At 59.4% G+C, this 19,963-nt stretch overlaps 1 protein-coding gene across 2 annotated transcripts; it reads left to right on the plus strand.

Moving 5' to 3' along the window:
* Positions 1-1,930: 1,930 nt before the first annotated feature.
* BOK (BCL2 family apoptosis regulator BOK) lies at positions 1,931-13,454 on the plus strand. Of its 2 annotated transcripts, none has more exons than XM_027591363.2 (5): positions 1,931-2,196; positions 2,620-2,871; positions 5,498-5,626; positions 11,333-11,496; positions 12,155-12,370. In XM_027591363.2, exons 2-5 carry the CDS (start codon positions 2,649-2,651, stop codon positions 12,251-12,253), a joined length of 615 nt encoding a protein of 204 aa, XP_027447164.1. In that variant the 5' UTR covers positions 1,931-2,196; positions 2,620-2,648; the 3' UTR covers positions 12,254-12,370. The 2 variants fall into 2 exon arrangements, with proteins under 2 accessions (XP_027447164.1, XP_027447163.1); XM_027591362.2 differs by lacking the exon at positions 12,155-12,370 and adding an exon at positions 12,643-13,454 and having other exon boundaries at positions 1,933-2,196.
* Positions 13,455-19,963: the final 6,509 nt, after the last annotated feature.

A 19,963-nucleotide genomic window follows, 5' to 3' on the forward strand; every position in this document is an offset into this window, starting at 1 on the left:
CCAGCCAGGTGCCCCTTGTTATCCTTTTAATGTTTATAGTATCTCTTGATGTCCTCTTTTTCATTCCTGATATTGGAATTTGTGTTTTCTTTTTCTCACTAGACATTTCCAGGAGTTTATGAATTCTATTAATCTCTTCAAAGAACCAACTTTTGGTTTGTTGATTTTCTCTAATTGAGAAAATTGTTGATTTTGCTGTGTTTCATTAGTTTTTGCTCTTGTTTTTGTTATTTTCTTTCACCTTTGGGTTTAATTTGTTATTTTTCTAGTTCTTGAGTTGGAACTTGGAGCATTAATTATCAACCTTTCTTCTAAAGCTATAACTTTTCCTCTAAGCACAGGTTTACCTGCATCCCACTGTGTTTGATATGTCCTATTTTCACTATTGCTCACTTCAAAATATTTTACAATTTCCGTTGTGATTTACTGTTGGACCCTTAATTATTTAGAAGTGTGATGTTTAGATTCCAAGCACTTGGAGGCTTTCTAATAGTTTTCTTGACATTGAGTTTTAATTTAATTCAGAGAGGACAAACTTGTATGATTTCAGTCCTTTGAAATTTGTTGAGATTTTATGGCCCAGGATATGGTCTATTTTGAATAACTTTTTTTTTTTAAGATTTTACTTTTAAGTAAAAAAAAAAAAAAAAAGCCCCAACATGGGGCTCAAACTCACAACCCTGAGATCAAGGGTCAAATGCTTCAACAATGGAGCCAGCTAGGTGCCCCTATTTTTTTTTTTAAAGATTATTTATTTATTTGAGAGAGAGAGCGAGAGAGCACAAGCAGGGGGGAGGAGCAGAGGGAGAGGGAGAAGCAGACTCCCTGCTGAGCAGGGAGCTGATGCAGGGGCTCAATCCCAGGACCCTGGGATCATGACCTGAGACAAATGCAGTTGCTTGACTGACTGAGTCACCCAGGTGTCCCCAGGCGCCCCTATTTTTTTTTTTAAGATTTTATTTATTTGAGAGAGAGAGTTTGTGAGAGAGAGAGAGAGAGCACAAGCAGGGGGAGCTGCAGAGGGAGAGGGAGAAGCAGGCTTCCTGCTGAGGAGGGAGCTGAAAGCGGCTGGATCCCAGGACCCTGAGATCATTGAACTGAGCCAAACCCTTAACTGATTGAGCCCCCCAGGCGCCTCCGCAGGTGCCCCTATTTTGATTAAGATTCTATGTGCACATGGAAAGAACATATATTCTACAGCTATTGGGTGAAATGCTGTATGTATGTGAATTAGAGCAGGCTGGTTAATCTTGCTGAGATTAGAGCAGGCTGGTTAATCAGAGTCCAGAACAGGTCCTCACATATACAGTTACTTGATTTACAATGGATGCTCTTTTCCAATTCAAGGGGAAAATGATGGTCTTTTCAATAAATGATGCTGGGTCAACTGGATATTCATATTTTTAAAAAAGCGCTCTGGCCTCTAGGACACTATTCAGAAGAATAGTGACCCATCATAGATGGTAAAACATTTAAGCTTCTAAAAGAAAACGTAGGAGAATATTCCAATGAAAAAGCACTAATCATAAGAGAAACGACAAATAAATTGGACTTCACTGAGAATCTCTTCCGTTCATTATAAGCAATAACAAACCACAAGTGGCAGAAGATTTCTGCAGTATCTTCAATACCGTACATTTTCGAGTATCCATCGACAATACCGAACCATGTGCCAGGGTTCGGTCCGCACATATCCAGAATATATAAAGAACCTCTACGAAACAATAAGAAAATGGAGCCGGGTGTGAACCCAGGCGGCTGATGCCAGAGCTAGGCTCCAATCACCGGGCCTTGCAGGAACAGCTCCTGCCCGGTGGCCCTCTCCGAGCCTCACCGGGAACTCGTTCAGTCCTCCTTAAACGGGGAGGCGGCGGGGAAGCTCTGGGCCGCGGCTCCGCCCCGGGGGCTGCCTTTTCCTTAGAAGGCGAAGCCCCAAGCCTCGCCTCTCGCCGGCAGAGAGCCGCGCTGTGCGCCCCGCGCGCCCCTCGCCGCTACGCCGCCGCCGCACCCCCCAGGAGCGCGGAGGCCCGTGCACTAGCGCGCCAGCCGGGCCCGGGCGCGGACGGGCTGGCGAGGGGCGGGTGCGTGTCCTCGCCGCTTTGGATGGAAGGATCGAGGTCCGCGGAGACGGCGGCCAGGAGATCCTGAGGCTAGAGCCCCTCCACGGCCCCGCGCCCGCGACATGCCGCGGGAGAGGTGAGCAGGGCGACCTCGCCGTGGAAACGGCGACGCCCGGGACAAACCGAGGACGGCGAGGCCCGGGGGCGGGTGTGCTCCGAGAGCGCGGCCGGGCAGGGTCCTGGCCGTCGCCTGTCACCCGCCCGCGCCTCCGCTGCCCGCGCACTCGTCTTCGAGCGCGGGCACGGCGGCCCCAAAGCATATCGCCATCTCCCCGCGGTCCTTCCCGGGCAGCCGTGGGGATCTTTGTGATTTAACTTGGAATCCGAAAGAATGTGACACCATGTTTTTAAAGATTTGGGGCCCCAAAACCAACGGTCCCTCGCAGTCGGCGGCAGCCATTCCCCGCGCCCCGCTGCGCCCTCCCCGCGGGGCGACCTCCTCCCGGGGCTGGTTCCCCGCCGCCAGCCAGGCCGGGGCGCTGAGCTCGTCTCCCCGCAGGTGCCGCGCCCCTGGCCCGCGTCCTCGCCATGGAGGTGCTGCGGCGCTCCTCGGTCTTCGCCGCGGAGATCATGGACGCCTTTGACCGTTCGCCCACCGACAAGGAGCTGGTGGCCCAGGCCAAGGCGCTCGGCCGGGAGTTCGTGCACGCGCGGCTACTGCGCGCTGGTCTCGCCTGGAGCGCGCCCGAGCGCGCCGCTCCCGCCCCCGGAGGCCGCCTGGCCGAGGTGTGCGCCGTGCTGCTGCGCCTGGGTGAGTGCGGGCCCCGGCCGGCGGGTCCCCCGGAGGCGCCCTCCGCTGCTGGGCCTCAGTTTCCTTTGCGGGCAGAGAGGGGGTGGCCGGGGGTGTTGGGGATAGCCTTGTGCAAGGCACACCTACTCACACTCCCCTCTTTACCCCTTAGGCTCGCCTGCCCACTCGCCACATAGCTCCCCAACATGCCCGCTCAGGCCAGATTTCAGACATTCTGGCCATAAAGACTAGAAAGCTCCAGGAAGAATACTGTTTTGGTAGCTGAACTTCCAGAGTGACCCTTGTACTGAGCTGGGCACAAAAATCCTTTGTGGGACCACGTGTCCCGATGTTTGTTTTGGAAAGTAGGTCTTTGCAGCTCCTGCCTGAAATCCCACTGCTCTTTGCTCTTGATGTGGAGGCCTGGTAGGGCTCCCTCTGGAAATTCGGTGCCCCAGGAGGGTCAAAGCCACCATGGGTCTGGGCAGCTAAATCCCATCTGGCCAGTGGGTCATGCTGGGGGGGGGGGCGGGTACTTGGTTGGAGAGGGGTGCCGCCCAGCACAGTAACTGTTTTCATCTTCTGAGGGGGTGGGGCCAGCCCCGCTGATTCAGTTTTACTTCACCACCAGGACCGAGGTCACTCACTCTATAACTGCTTGTTGGGAGTGGGGAGCGAAGATGGAGCCCTGGTGGGGTGGCTCTCCCCACTGAGTGTGGGGAAATGCTGGCCCAGGAGGCAGGGCTGTAGGGGGTGCTCTGTGAAAGGGGACACCCTGTCTCTTAGACTGACACCAGAGTCTGCTTGTGCCCTGTTTGTGTTGTGTAGACCCAGCTGCCCAGGTGTGGGGCAGGGGGGTGGGCAGACACACAGATTCCGCGGGGGCAGTGTAGAAGGTTGTTAGGAAGCCTGCGAGCCCGCCCAGGCCCCGGGGGAGGTGGAGAGCCAGTGGGGTTTGGGGAATCAGGCAGGGGCCAGAGGGCCTGGACTCCCATGAGGTCAGCCACCAATGGCCGTTCCCTGAGCTGGGCAGTGGGGATGGCACTGGCGGAACATTCTAGAGGTCCCTGGAGAAGATGGTTCTTTGGTCTTCCAAGAGGCCCCCCAACCCCTGGGGTAGCCAGAAGGAAGTCTTGCCTCCGTCCTGGCCTGCTCTGCGGCTCTGCCCCCAGCCTCCCCGCCTCTGTCTGCTTGTCTGTGAACAGGAGCTGGGTCCTGCCTCTGCCCTGAGCCCAGAGTCCCTATTGTTTAAACTTGTCTGGAAAGCCTGCTTCGGACTCTGCCGTCCTGAGCAGGCTGGTTTCTGCGCCCTCAGTCCCCCGTGTCCCGCCCTGAGAGCCCCAAGGCTTCGGGCCTGCTCTTGGGGAGCAGGGGCTGGCCGGGTGCCCAGCACTGGCCGGCTCACGAGCAGGGCCTGCAAGGTCCTTCCCCAGCGCCAGGCTCTGTGTAGTCCCTGGGACTCCGCCCTGGCAGATGGCTAAAGAGGGCGATGACTCGGACCCCCAGAGCCCTCTCGTTCGTGCCTTTCTGCTGCATTCTGCTCTTGGAGCTGCTCCGCGTGAGCCCCCTCATGGCTGGCGCTGTCCCACTGCCCCCACAGTGTGCCCCTAACCCCCCCCCAGCACAGACATCTAGCCCCTGGTGCAGCAGCTCACAGGAAGAAGCCTGGGTCACGTCCCCATGGGCGGTCTCTTGGGCCCTGTCGCCAGCAGCCCCGAGGTCTGCATGTGGGAACGGCCAGGCCTGCCCTGGGAATTTCCATGCCCCCCGCCCGCCCCCCCACCCCCCACCAGCCTCACCAGTTTCTGCTCTGCATCCAGATCTTAGTTAATTAGATGGAGTGCAGCTGGCCCCAGGGATGACGTGGACGCCCTTATCGGCCCGGGCTGTCCTGTCCACACAGCATTTCCCTGTTTTCGTTGGCTGCATAAGTGACTGGGCTGGGGGACACCCAGTCTGCGGGCTGTGTGGCATTCCTGGCACATCCCCGCCAGGGGCACCGCGGCGAGCACGGGCAGCGGGCAGGGCCACTGAGAGGGCATTTCCTCTGCTGAGTGTGGCTGCCCATCCAGACACACCCACTTGGCACTGGGAGCCCAGGTTTGAGCCTGGGCGGTGCTGGTGGCCCCGGGCAATGGCTTAGCTTCTTGGTTCGCGGAGCGGAGCCAGGGCCTGAGCGAGGACGCCCCTCTGAGGCAGCGTCCAGGGGCCTCACCTGTGTGGGGTCGCTGGCACAGCCCCCGCCCGTACAGGGCTCTGGCTGCCGGCCCAGTCCGCCTGCTGCCCGGGCAGCTCACTGTGGGCCATGAGTCACACATCAGGCACGGCCCTTGCTCCTGCTTGGGATTCCCGCCCCACCGGCCCAGCAGGCTTGGCCCTGGGTGGGGGTGGGGAGTGGCTGGCTTGTCAGAAGGTGCGGGCCGCAGAGGCAGGTCTGGGGGTGCCCACGGTACCCCCTTGGTCTTCTCGTCCCCAGGGGCCACGGTGGGGTCAAGTGGGGGTGGGAATTTGACAGGCTGAGTGAGGGGTCAGGGGTCAGGCCTGTTCAGTGCCAGTTGTGGCCCTGGGCCATGAGCAGTGGGCTGGTGACAGCGGGGCTGGGGTCAGGCAGGCAGGACCACCTCTGACCCTCTGTGTGACTGCCTAGGGGACGAGCTGGAGCTGATCCGGCCCAGCGTCTACCGCAATGTGGCTCGCCAGCTAAACATCTCCCTGCAGTCTGAGACCGTGGTGACCGACGCCTTCCTGGCTGTGGCCTCTCAAATCTTCTCCGGAGGTAGGCCTGGGCACCCACCCCGGGGCGCCCACGGTGCTGCGGTGGGCCGGGGTCTGTGGGCCAGAGCAGGGCTTTGCTGCAAGTAGGCCCCACAGGTCCTGGAGCCATCTTCCTGCTGCACAAACCGGCCCAGAAGCTTGACTCAGTGATGCGCGGTGCCTCCCCAGGTTCTGAGGATGGTGGGTCTGTCTGCTGGGCAGCTGGGCCCAGGCCTCTCACGTGGCTCTGACCGGCATTAGCTGGGGTGCAGTGGACTGAGGTCTTGCTGGGCTGCGTGGTCCAGGTTGCCCGTTGGTGTTGCTCGTTGGCTGGAGGGGGGCCAGGCTGTCCCCAGTGTGTCCTGCACGTGGCCTGGGGCCTGGGGAATGGGCGTCCCACGGCGTGGCACCAGGTCCCAAAGGGGAGGGTCACAAACAGCCTGGGTGGGCATTGTCAGTCTCTTGTGCTGTAACCTCAGAAGTTACAGTATCACTCTGCCAAATTCTGTTTGTCAAAGGCACGTCACCGGGGGAGCCCCACATCCCAGGGAGGGGGATTCAGGAGGGCATGAGCCCCAGTGTAGCGGCTTGCTAGAGAGTGGGGAATCGCAATACACCTGTCTCACCTGGCTGGCCCACACTCACCTAGGAATCTCCTGGTGCCCCGTCTGTGCCCTCACCCCCAACTTCAGCCCCTATTGCTTCCTGTCTGTACACCCACCTCCAGGCTCACAGGAGGCTACAGGACCCCTCCCAACCCTTCTCCTGTCCCCGTGTCCTCTCCTTGGAACGCTGCTGGGCTCTCTGTGGTCCGTAGACCTCCATAGACCTCACCCCCCCACCTGTGACCTCATGCCCTGTCCTGGCACCCACGCTCTGTGAGTCTGTTCCTGCGTCCTGCTGTGTAACAGGGGCCAAGCTCTGCCATCTACGCCACCGGAGCCCCAGCCCCCCACTCAGCACCTCCTCCGTCAGCAAATCCCGCAGGTGTTCCCCGGCATCCCGAGGTGCTGAACGGGACAGCCGGTCCCAGCCCTCAGGGAGGGAAAGCTGGGGGCCGCAGAGCTAGAGAGTTCCAGATGCTGCATCCCAGCTGGAGTGGGGAGTGAGTAGTCATGTGCCAAGTGGGGAGGGCCAGCCTCCCTCTGATGCTTTCTGGAAGGGCCCCAGGCAGCAGGGAGGCCTCATACCCCCTCCTCTGGGAGGCGGTTCTGGGTCTGTTGCTGACCAGCCGAGTGACCTTGGCCTTGGTTTCCTTGTCCATAGGATGATTGGAACAGCAGCAGAGTTAGGGTGGGGGGGGTACCAGGGGGAGCCACAGTCCCCACCCCCTGCAGATGCAGCCCACACTCTGCAGGGGAACACCCCCCGCCGCCACTGCAGGGGAAAGGACATGGAGTAGAGGGACCACCTCATCCCATCGGAGGTGGACCCCCAGCCCCGCTGATGTCCAGCCCCACTGACCACACCCCTCCGGGGTGACCACATGTTGACCTCTAGTGTCCCTTCCCAATGAGGCCCCACCAACTCCTGGTGCGGTGGGGACACAGGATGGCCAGCTGCAGAAGCCAACCTTCTCCAGGCTGCCCCCAGTCAGCACTGACCCCCCAGGGGTCAGCAAGGGTAGGACATCGTGACGGGGGAGCTTGGGTGGGCTGGTCGGAGGGCCAGCTTCCTTCAGAGTGTTCTAACAGTCTGACCTCGGTCCTGGGGCAACCTGTGCGGGTGACGTGGGAAGGTGCCTTGAGGAGGAGGCAGCAGGTAGGGCCCAGGAAGCCTGGGGTGCAGCGGGCATTCGAGGCTGGTGACCACCTTCAGCCCTCCCTGCGCTTCTGTGTCCTGGGCCTGATGCTGCTGGTGCGTGGGTGGCCACCCTGTGACTGTCTCGGGGGTTGGGCGGCTGGTTTATGAGCCGAGGTCTGGCTTTAAAAGGAAGGCTTATCTCTGAGAATGCAGCTCTGGCCTGCTGGTGGTTGGGACCGAGCCGGGAGGCCTGGCTAGGCCCCTGGGTGGTGGCTGGCGTGTGGGCAGGAGACAGTGGACAGGCGGCCCAACACGGCGCACCCACTCCACCTGCCCGGCCTTGCTCGGTGTGGGTACAGACCTGAGAGGTTCAGAAAGGCTCTGGGCTCTGGGAGGGCGATGGAAGGCCTTGGGATGGGGGAGGGGTGGGGATAATGGACACAGGCCACCGGCAGCTCAGTCCACTTGTGGAGTTCACTTAAAGTCTTGTGATTTTCATTTGAGATGGGACCGAATATACCCCTTCACGTTCAAGCACCTCCAGCCACTCGGCGCCCGCCCCTTCCTTCTGGCAGAGCCTCCACACCTGCACCTGCCCCACGGGGCGCTGGGGCAGCCGCTCCCTCATTGGCTGTGTGACCTGCAGCTGGTGTCTTAACATCTCTGAACCTCAGGGCCACCTGGAAAGGGAGCAGGGGCAGGGCTCCGTGGAGAGTGACGTTGCAGATCTGCCGGCTCTGCAGTGACCTGGCTCTCAGACCGTGCCCCTCGCCAGCTCGGTTGCCCCTTCCACCCTCCCCCTTGCTGCCAGGCCTCCCCTTTGCCCCTCGTCCACCCCCCTTTCTCCACAGGGTCAGCCCCAGCCATAAGGCGCTGGCCAGCCTTGGTCCGTCCCTGTCTCCCCGCGGCCCCCCCAGGGGGCCTGGCCTTGCACACACTGACCCTCACGCTGCACCCTGCGCCCCCACTGCCTCCTGGCAAGCCCCCTGGGGTGCGGGCAGTGCCTGAGGCCGGGCTCTGGCTGGCGGCAGGGGCAGCTTGAGGGCAGGGACCTGTGGAGGCGTCTCTGAGCGGCCGTGCTCCCGTCAGAGGCAGCGGCCACCAGCGTGGCTCCTGGCAGCGTTCGCCCTTTGGCTGCTCAGCTCCCTTCAGGGGAAACACTGATTTTTCCCTCCCCGATTAAAAGTTGGCAGGAGTTTTTGTTTTTTTCTTCTTATTACAAGAGCAAAATAGTTTACCACAGAAAGATCGGAAAATGCAACAGATAAACAACTCTTAAAACCAATACTAAAAATGAGCAAAGGATCAGAATAGACGTTTCCCCGAGGAAGATGTGCAGCTGGCTGGGAGCCCACGAAGAGTGCTCCTCCCCAGCCCCCGGGGTGACGCACAGGGGCCCCGCCGTGAGGCCCCACCGCTGGTGCACCAGGGTGGCGGACTCTGGAGCAGGAGCGCCGGCGGGGACGTGAGCGGTGCGGCCCCGGGAACGCCGTTTGACCTGAACGGGGTTCCCCCTCCTGGGTGTCTGCCGTGAGAGATGAAAGCTCGTGTCTGCTACGCGGATGTCCAGAGCGCGTCACTCCGAATATAGCCACAACGTGCGGACACCCCAGACGCCCACCGTCTGATGGACGGGTGCGCGAGGTGTGGTGTCTTCACACAGCACAACACCACGCAGCCATCAGGAGAAACGCTGACCCCCGCGACCACGCGGATGGACCTTGCGGACACTGTGCCCGGTGCAAGGAGCCAGACCCAACATGGAGAGCTGGGTGTGAGCCCTTTCAGCGCAGATGCCTACGATGGGGAAATCCGCGGACGCAGAGAGCGGAGGTGCGGTTGCCCGGCCAGGGGCCTGACTGCTGGCGGGTGGGGGCTGAGCCGGAGCTGGGGAACGCACCTGAAGGCCGCTGTAGTGTATGGTAATTTATTACCAATTTATGGTAATGAGATGATCTCTCCGTAAGACACAAGATGCAGAAGACCCGAGGCCCGCCCCCTGGAGACCCGCGAGCCGGCACCTTCCAGGCCCTTCAAGTGTAGCCGCCACGTGGAGCTTGCTGTCCCCTCGTGGGACCGTGAGGCGTCTCTCCGAGTCGCGGCACAGAACGTGGCGTTCACCTTGGGGAGCACGGTGCGAGACCCCTGTCACCGTGACCCGGGGCCCTGACGGCCCGGCCCGTGGAGGCGGGCGGTAGTGTGTGCAGGACCTGGGTGGAGGGAATGGGGCCTCGGGGGGCCAGGGGCTCAGGTGAGATTTCAGACTTGGATTTTTTTCAAAGTAAGCTCTACACCCAAGGTGGGGTTTGAACTCACACTCCCGGGATCAGGAGTCACACACTTCACCGACTGTGAGCCAGCCGGGCGGGTGCTACCTAACTTGGATTATTTTGAGAGACAGGGAAAGTAACAGTAACAGGAGGCTTTTAGGCAGCTCCAATGTATGGGCTTCAAACTTTGTCTTGTTCTGGAGATGAAACTTACATAACACTCAGGCGTCGCGAAGTGCGCCGTTCAGTGGCCTTTGGTGCATCGACCGTGCTGTCCATCCACCCCGCTCTGTTTCTCATCGCCGCGGGAGGACACCGGGAGCCCCCTCGGCACTCACCCTGCACCCCTCCCCCCTGCTCCCTTTCTGTCTCCCTGCATTTAGCGGTTCTGGACTGTTCACGAGGTTGGACCAGCACAGCGTACGTGGCCTTTTGAGTCAGCTGCTTCTACTGAGCATTGTGTTTCTGAGGCTCCCCCGCCCCCCACCGTGGCAGGTGTCAGGGCTCCATCCCTTTCTGTGGCTGAGTCCTGTCTCCCTTTGCTTTTCCTTTCACTTGATGGGCGCTTTGTCACTTCCTCATTTTGGGGACTGATGGCTCTGGCTGCTGTGTGCAGGTGCCCTGGGGGCAGGGGTGCCCTCTGCAGATGCTGCCTCCTGGGCCTCCTGTCCTGCCAGCACCGCGGCGGCGTCGCGTGCGGGGTGTGTGGGGTGTGTGGGGCGTGCGGGTGGTGGTGCGTGCAGGAGGGTGGTGCGTGCAGGAGGGTGGTGCGTGCAGGAGGGTGGTGCGTGCGGGGCGTGGCCTTTCACAGAGGCTGCGGGTGCCCTCCGGCTGTTTGCCCCAGCGGCTGACAAGGAGCAGCCCACACTGACATGTGAAGCTTTAATCTGATAGATGGCCATCTCTACCTTGTGTTCTCTGACCTTTCTTTGGTTTTTCGCGAGGGCAGATGTTTTGCAGACATTTGATGCATTTGTAGTTTTTCTTTGTGAAGCAGCTGTTTATTCTGTGCTCCTCTTTCTTTTGCAAGGTTTCTCTTTGCTCTCGCTGACTCGTGAACTCTTCTTACACTTAAGGACGCCCACGCCCTAGCACTGGCAGGCAGGCTTGCCCCCACTGTCCTTCGGCAGCCTCTTCCCACCAGGCGGGCTCCATGGTGGTTCTGCTTCCCAGCGGCTCCTTGGTCTGGGGAAGGTGGTTCCCATCACGGGCCTCGGCTGCTTTATGTAGACAGTGTCCTGGTGCCCTCACCTGGCCCATCAGAGCAGACAGGCCCGGGGCAGGTGCCCCTGGAGGCCACTCCCTGTGCGGTGTGTGCAACTCTGAGTCAGTTGCTCCCACCCCAGCCTCAGTTTCCTCCTTCCTGCACGGCCTTGCTGTCTCCTCACCTCCTCCAGTGGATGGTGGGCTGGGTGGGGTTGGCCTGGGCTCTGGCGCAGGTGCGCAGGTGTATGATGGAGGCTTGGAAAATCTCCGCCCAAGAACTGCTCTTGAGGGTGGCAGGACTGACGTGTCGTGGGTGGTGGCTGGGGCTCGCACCCCACAGTCAGCTCACAGGGCGCCTGTGCAGGCGGGGAGCTGCAGGGAGGGGCAGCGTCAGAGGAATGGCAGGGGACGTGGCTCAGAATCTCAGCCTTCATGTGACCCCGAGGGCTGGACCGGAGCCAGGGCTTGGGTGGCTTTCTGCTGACCAGCGTCTGTCTCTCTCCCTGCAGGCATCACATGGGGCAAGGTGGTGTCCCTGTACTCGGTGGCCGCAGGGCTGGCCATAGACTGTGTGCGGCAGGCCCAGCCTGCCATGGTCCACGCGCTCGTCGACTGCCTCGGGGAATTTGTGCGCAAGACCCTGGCGCCCTGGCTGCGAAGGCGCGGCGGATGGGTGAGGGGGACCTGAGGTGCTGGGGTGGGGGTGGGGATGGCTGAGAGCCTGAGCAACTGCGGGGTGGGGTTGTGGGGGGTTGGAGGAGGGGTGAGGCCGGCTGCCAGGCCCAGAGCTGCTCCTGCTGCCCAGCTCCGGTGCTGACCTGTCCTCTGCTACCTCCACGCCCAGAGCGCCCTCCTCCAGCTCCGGTGCTAAAGACCTGCCGCCCCACAGCCCCTGCGTGGCAGAAGGTGGTCTGCAGACATGGGCCCCTTGGCCTGTGAGAGGGAAAGTCCTGTCACTGCCCAGAGCCTCTGCACCCTACCCCCCTCCCAGCCATGTTCCGATGCCAGAATGAGACCAGCCCAGCCCGCAGGGGTGGGTGTGTGAGTCCTACCCACCACCGTCTCCATACCCCCCACCTGCCCGCCCAGCCCTGGCCAGGCCTCGGGGGCTGCTGGGCCCTGGGCTTGGGGGGCCAGCCCCCCCAGAGGAAATCTCCGTTTTCTCCTCTGTGATGGGTGGTGGGCAAGGGTGTGTGACGTCCACTGGCTGGGACGACAGCTTAGCCTCTGCTGAGGTCAGGCGGTGCCTGGGGCTGCGGTCTCCTCTGGAGTTGCCGTTGGTGGGGACGAGATTGCTTCCAGGTTGACCCTTGGCTGTGGCCATTCCTCAGCAGAGAGAGCTCGCCGAGGCCTCTGTCCTCCTGCTGTCCCCCCCATGGAGCCAGCACGGGTCGACCCCACGCTCAGCATCCAGACTGCAGCGGGAATAGAAAGAAATAAGGAATGGCCGTTCACTGGGCTTCTGGAAAGCTCGGTTCCCACTCCTGTTCTGAGGGACGGTGCAGCTGGATTGGTCACTTCCTGGACCCCAGGCTCCACTGTGCCGAGGCAGGACGCGGGGGTGTTTGTGGTCCTGTGGGCAGTAGGCAGGAGGCCGTGTTGGGAGCTGGCACCTGGCCTGGGGGGATGGTGGTGGAGTCCCCAGCTGGGCAGTGTCCCGTCTGCAGGCCTCTGACCACGTCGAGCTCCTCCCTTCCCCTCCCGTGGTCCAGAGCGGACCACAGACCTTCCCTGACGGCCTCAGGCACCTCCTCATGGGAGTCGGCTGACGTCCCGTACAAGGTGCGCTGTTCTCTAACCGTGTCCTCTTGCCTCCCAGACTGACGTCCTCAAGTGTGTGGTCAGCACGGAGCCCGGCTTCCGCTCCCACTGGCTCGTGGCCGCACTCTGCAGCTTTGGACGCTTCCTGAAGGCTGCCTTCTTCGTGCTGTTGCCAGAGAGATGAGCTGCTGGCTCCAGCCCAGGCTGAAGCCGGGCGCTCCGACCCAGGAGGCCCTGGGCCCCCAAGAGCATCCACATCCTTCTCGACCGGGCCGGGAAGGCTCCGATGCTCAGAGCCCCGCCTTCGTGCTGGAGGCCCTGCCCTGAGCCCCTCGCCCGCAGACCCAGGCCCTCTGGAAGGGGCAGCAGAGGGGGCCTCCCTGGCCTGGAGCTGGGCTTCAGTGCCTTCCCCGTTGCTCCCTTTCCCCCTGGAAATTCTGCTCGTCCTCTTTCTGGAGCCAGAAAGTCAGGGTCACCTCCCAGGTCTGAAAGGAAGGGAGCTGGGAACACCAGGCTCTCACTTGACACCCAGGTCCCCTCCGTGAAGAGGGACCGTGTCAGAACATGAGGTGGCCTTGGTTCTTGTGGGCAGTGGGCCCTGCTCATTCAGTCGGAAGGTGACGCTGGCCTGGCCAAGGCTGGAGGAGCCGTGGGGTCTTACTGACCTTGCAAACAGGGCATAAAGCTTATGTGCTGGTTGCTTAGTCCATTTCTGGAGGGATGGGTGTGTCCCCCTCCCACGGCAGGGTCCTGTGTGGCAGGGACCAGGGGTGTGGGGCTCCAGGATGGCACACTGACTTAAGTGCACGAGCCCATGAACAGGAAGGTTGGTGTGTGCGTGTTCAGTTCCAATAAAGTGTCACGGCCATGGAGGGTGACCCATCTGCTTTCTTGTGCCTATCCTCGTGCTGCCACCCAGGGCCCGCACAGAGGCGGTGAGCCCAGTGTGATAAACGTGAAGCCCACGAGTGTCCCAGCATCTTCCCTGATGAGGGGGTCTGGCCATGCCCCACGACGGGGAGCTCACGTGCGCGCATACATGCTTGCACGCACACGCACGCACTCCTAGTCATGCTCATGTACGTGCACCGGTAACGAGGGGCGGGTTGCTCAGCTGTCCTGCCCGGCGCGGCTCCACAGTCCAGCCAGGCCATTCGATGCCTTCTCTTGGCCAACAACAGCCTCCACCCCCTTCTTGGGCTCCCCTGCGGCCACCTCACGGTTGGCTCCGGGCAGTCCTCACTCTGTGCTTTCTGATGCAAGGACACTATCCCCAAGCGGGCCCGACTCCTGCTCGGCCACAGGCATATGGTGCTGGGGGGCTGCGATGTGGCCTCTCTCAGTCTGGTTCCTGTTCTGGATGATGAGTGGCTGAGGCCTGCTGAGGTCGCTGGCCCTGCCCTCCCATCCAGCCTCCCCGGGAAGCAAGAATCCTGACAGATGACGCTTTTGTGCACAAGCAGCAGCCTGTCCACACCTCGCTGGGAGTCGGCTGCGCTGGGAGGCCTGTTGCTTCCTCCAAGCCCTGCCTGGCCCCCTTGCACCCTCGCCAGGGCCAGTGCCCTGGTCAGGTCAGGTCTGCTGCACCTGCCCCGCGTCCTCCCTCACGCCCGGCCCCAATCCTGAGGCAGGCAGGCAGCAGAGAGGATGCTCAGGACAGTAGCGGGGTCTGAGGCCGCTCTGACAGGGTTAGAAAACGCAGCGGAAGAGATGCTCCATTTCCGACAGCAACAAAAAGATCAGATTCCTACGCATCAACCATACGGGAAGCCTGAGAGCCTGTGTGAGGAAAACTATTGATGTACCTTCAAGACCCCAAGTGGGCTTGAGCAGACAAACGCCACGTTCTGAAGACGAAATCCATCTCATGAAGACAATTCTTCATTAAGTCAATTTATACATTTAATGCCATCCTTGTAAACATATCAGAATGGGTTTTTTTTTTTTTAAGATTTTATTTATTTGACAGAGACAGTGAGAGAGGGAACACAAGCAGGGGGAGCGGCAGAGGGAGAAGCAGGCTTCCCGCGGAGCAGGGAGCCCGGTGCGGGGCTCGATCCCAGGATCCCGGGATCGTGACCTGAGCCGAAGGCAGATGCTTAACGATGGAGCCACCCAGGCGCCCCAGAATGGGTTTTTTTTTTTTTTTTAAACAAACTAATTACAAGGTTCACGTGGGAGGAAACTTTCTTTAAAAAGCAAAAATAGCCAGGAAGAACCTTAAAAAGGAGAGAGGTGAGGGAGCAGTCTGCCTGCCGCCGAGCCCTGTGTGGCATCTGGCGTGGAACCTGAGTGGGGGGGCCACATGCGGGTGGTGGCCGGGGCACCTGGGACAGCCACAGTCAGACCCCGGTGCCCACGACACGGAGTCAGTGAGGAAGGTGTGGAGAAGATGCGTGTGCTGACAAGCGTAGACAGAGACCAGGTGGGACATGAGTTCCACGTGGATCACAGGGCTAAGTGTAAACACGAAGTAAGTACTAAGGAATGGGTGATTTTTCTCTGTAACTGGGGAGTAGACAAGACCTTCCTAAATATGACTCAGAATTCAGGAACAATAAAGACAAAATACTGGGTAAAAGTGTTTATAACATTTAACATTTTCAAAAATATTTTAACTTGAGACAGAAAGCAGGAGTGGTCTCCAGGGCCTGGGGCTGGGGGGTGGCAGTGACCGTCACGCGGTTACGGGGCTCCTGGGGCGACAGAAACGTCTTGGGAGTGGATAGTGGTGACGGCTGCACAATGCTGTGAATATACGAAATACCACTGCATTGCACACTCTAGTTTTTATACACTTTAAGATGGTGAGCTTTATGTTCCAACAGTGTATTTAACCCAATAAAAAAGCCGTAATTGAACATTAAGAATATCAGGATTAATACTGCTAATTCAAAAGAGCTCAGCTACAAAATTCCAGAACAAAAAGAAAAAAAAGAAATGCAAACCCAATCGACCCCAGCTCCCTCTCCCCACCCAGTAGGCTAGCCCGTCCCAGCGCCGACCACAGCCGGTCAGTGGGGCAGGCGGTGGGGGTGGGATGGCGCAGTCCCCGCGGGGACGGGTCCTGCGTGCCGTTCCCTTAGCGCGGACAACCCCACCCCTCGACATCTAGCCCGCACACGCCGGCAGAAACCCCGAGCGACAGGTTGTTCATGTGACATCATCAGCTGAAGCCGGGAAGCAGTGCGGGCATCCAGCAGGAGGGGACCTGCCCGGGAAGCCGGGGCTTGGCCGCGGTGCCATCCCCGCACCTGTGCGTCTCACCCGGGGCCGCCGAAGCGCGCCTTACTGCAGAGTTCTGACAATAAAGTCACGGAGGAGGTGTCTCATAAGAAAGCCACCTTGGGAACGGTCGATCTGTGGAAATTAAACAAATGAGCTTGTATTCGGGTCGGTGAGCTAAGCACCCAGGAAAACCAATTATTCCAATTATCCTATATTTTAACTTTATCTCTTTGCTGTGAAAGGTGCAAAAACAAGAGGAAAAACTGCAAGCTCCAGGCGTGGTCCTGTTGTTAATAACAGTATCATTATCCTGAAAACATTATAGGTCTCTGTAGCATAAAGGAAATAATATTGCAAAGAACCAAGATTTTTTTACCTTAGAAGAGGTCAAAATCCAAGCACTTAAGTAAAACATTTTCTAATCCTAAAACGTGCATTGGAAATGGTTCGGACGCATAATATTTTGTCTTTAAACGCAGAAGCGTGTGACGCACGCGGAGCCAGCCAGAGGTGCCGTACCACCATCTCAGCCCACACAAGGATGGAGAAAACAAAGCCCGAGGCCGTTTCTGGGCCGGGGGGCAGGGCTCAGGGCGCCTGCGGCCTGGGAGCCCGCCCCACCTGCTGTGACGCCGGCTGCCCCCTGGCCCCGTGTTGCCCGCTACAGCTCCACCACAGCCTCCGCGTGAGGCTCCTGGGCTTCCTGATGCCAACGGTGGACAATTAAAGGAAAGAATCCCTCTTTCACGCTGGGTTTCTGGTGGGAAGTTATTTCAGGGCAACCAAGCTGAGGCTGATGCACGTGGAGGGAGGTTCTTCCAGGGCGCTTCATCCCCGAACGCAGAGGTGACCACAGCTGCGGGCGCCTGGCTGGCTCAGCCAGGGGCACATGTGACTCTCGGTCCTGGGGTCCAGAGTTTGAGCCCCATGCCCGCCAGAGAGATTACTAAGAACCAAGTCGGGGGTGGGAGGCCTGTCCCTTCCCTACTTCGGGTGTCTGTGGGGGTCTCCTTCGTTGCCTGTCTCTGAACGTCCCTCTCCACGTCTGACGAGCTCCTTCTCTTCCTCTCTCCCCATGCTGCCTCTCTCACACCATGGCTACGGGGCAAGAACATCGTGAGGCCCATGCAGCTCTTTGACGGGGTCAGCCAGCTCCCCAGGGCAGTGGGTCCGTGGTCCTGGTGGAACCTGCCCTTCTCTTCCCGGCTCTGTCCTCGCCCTGCCCTGGGGGCTGTGGGGGATTCAGTGATCCAGACTGCTGGAGCCAAAGGGGCTGGGGCGTGGGCAGAGTGTGTCTGTGGGGTGTTCCCCACTCCCAACAGCCCCCATCTTCTTCCTCCTGACACTCAGTGCCCAGGGCGCCCCTGCTACATGAAATAGGTGGTTCTTCTCTGCCCGTCCCCACTAGAGAAACTACAGCCCTACACAGAATGCCTCCTCCTGCTACGGCGCTCCCCCCATCCCTGATCTCACCCATTTCCGCTAAGATTCCTTTCTTAGGCCTCTCCATCCGTGGCACTGCCTGGCCCTTCAGACCAGGGCCTTTGAGAGCCTTGCAGGAGGGGCACAAGACTGTGGAGGGAGCCACCGGCTAGGTCGCAGGCGGCCGGGACAGAGTGTAGAGAGGCCTGGAGACTTGGGGACAGTGCACGCGTGCCAGACTGTAGCTCCCAGCCCCACAGGTCTGCCACCCCAGCTCTTCAGAAGACGCGGTCTCCTTGGACACCCCAGAAACTTCCAAACCCTCCTCAGGATCCCGGGAGGGCCTGACTCATGCCTGGACTTCCTCCCTCTCCTTCCTTCCTGTTTGTAGGGGTGGCGGCAGCAGCAGGGGAGTGTGGGTTAGAGATGTCCCAGCTGATACCCTCCGTGGTGGCGGCAACTTCGGCCTCCATTTGCCATCTCTTCCAGACCTGGAGGCATGGAGTGAGTCAGGGGCCATCCAGTGGCTGCTGTCAAGAAAGGGGAAGGGGGAGGCAGGCACAGCATCTGCGCCCAGGGCACCCGGGCTCTCGCTTTGCTCAGTCCACCCAGAGATGCCCCTGGGCACACCTAGAACGCAGGAACCACAGGACCCAGTCCCACCCAGGTCAGCACTCCTGCTGGGCGGCCTCCTGCTCGCTCCGTGTAGCCTGCCCCCCCCAGTCCGTCAGGACCTGAGGGGAAGGGCCCAGGGGAGCCCCCTTGCCCATCACAATACTGTTGACTGCTCTGCATTTTTGGCTCCTCTTTATATTTTGTAAAATAAAAAATACACCAGTTCCAGTAACATACAATGGCTATGCGCAAAAAAAGGGGGAAAAAAAAGTGCCTGGCTGTTTCAGTCAGAAGAGCACATGACTCTTGATCCGGGGGTCATGAGTTCAAGCCCCACACTCAGCACAGAGATTATTAGATGCATAAGGAAACCTAAAAACAAGGAAATGACCATAGTAGGAAGGCGGCCAGTCTGTGACGCTGACTGAGGGGCTGGCTCAGGAGGAGGTGCCCCAGGGCGCCTCTTAATTTTAGCATCAGCGGTGGTGGCAGGCGGACAGGTGAGGCTCCTGGCGCCAGGACAGAAGCGCTGGGCACGCCTTGGGAACAGAGCATCCGGTGAGAACTTCCCATCCGCAGGGAACAGAGGGGTCAGAGGAACCAGACACACACACCCAGAATCCAGCCCGGGAACCCTTCCGGGATTAGGGACCCGCTTCCCGCCGAGTCAATGGCACGGAAGGAGGAGACCAGACGACTGTGCAGGGCATTTGCGTCTTGTCCTGGGCTCCAAGCCCACCCTGCATGCAGGTCTGGGGGCTGACCTCCCAGACCCCGGGGAGGCCTGCGAGACTCAGAAGGCAGGAGGACTTCCCTCGGCTCTGAGATACTTCCCGGTTCCCTCGGTGCTAAGGTCTGAATGCTTGTTTTCCCCAAACCCCTATGCTGAAATCCTAACCAGAGGGCTTTGCTATCTCCATCTAGATTTTGGAGGGTGAAGTGGCCAGGAGTCTTGGCCTCGACCCAGGCAGAGACCAGCGCCCCACATGGGTGGGACCACTGGTGTGTGATTCCAGCCACAGAGATCCCAGAGAATGGCATCTAAGCCATGTGGTGTATTTGCATAATCCCGTAAGGGGGGCATCCAAGACACCAGCAGCGTGGGCTGTGCCCAGTGAAGCTGTGGAGGCAGGACCTCCGCCCCACGGGCCTGGATGGCAGACAGGGAGCCAAAGAGAGTCCTCCGACACCTTCGGGTTCTGGACGTGCCCAGGAATGTCCACCCAACCCTGTCCTGACATGGTGCTTTGGAAGCTCATGGTCTGGTCTCATCTCACAGGTTCCCAGCTAGAGGGGACCCTGCCTCGGGGTGAATTTACACTTCGAGTCTCCCACGCCTGATTTACTCGGCAAGCCAGCATCAACCCCCCCACCCCTTGGCACTGGGGGTACCAGCCCTGGTCCCTTGTCTGAGCTCCGAGGTACTAGCGACCCCAGCTGGTAATGCCTGTGGTCCCCCAGCCCCGGGGCTGTCTCCCTGGGCTGGAGCACCACCTCCCTCGCACGTGGCTCCGTCTTCCTGGCAAGGCTTTGGATACGGTGGTGTGTGAGGGAGAAGAACACGGCTCTGTTTTGTTTTTACATGCATAATGAAGCGGTCAGGGGTGAATGCCCGGAATTTGTTTAAAAATATGCCAGCCAAAAGAGGGGAGAACAGAAAAAAAAAAAAAAAAAAAAAAAAGGGAGAACAGAGGAAGCCGTTGGTGGGAAATAGCAGGGTGATGAGTATGAGGGGTTCAGGTACGTTTGGGAGACTTCTCAGCGAACACACAAATGGAAGCAGTGTTCTGCTCCAGCATAAGATGAACCTGAGGGCACTGAGCTCAGACCGTCCTCTGGCCTCGGGGATGCCCTTCATCTGTGTGGATGTGGGGCCCGAGACCGTCAGCTTCAAAAACAGTAACATAACTGTCACCCTTTCTGTCCGTTTGTCGTCAGCTTATTACTTCCTCCAGGAAAACTTATAAATATTTTAGGTCTTGCCAAAACTACCAGCAGAAAAAGAAAGGGAAAAAGCGTCACTCCTTAATTTTTTAGGGAAACAACTGGAAAACAAGTACTCACCAGCTGATGAAAGAAACGCACAGTCTACACGAGTGATAATATTCAAAATG

Source organism: Zalophus californianus, chromosome 3 (assembly GCF_009762305.2).
Source record: "Zalophus californianus isolate mZalCal1 chromosome 3, mZalCal1.pri.v2, whole genome shotgun sequence".
NCBI lineage: Eukaryota > Metazoa > Chordata > Mammalia > Carnivora > Otariidae > Zalophus > Zalophus californianus.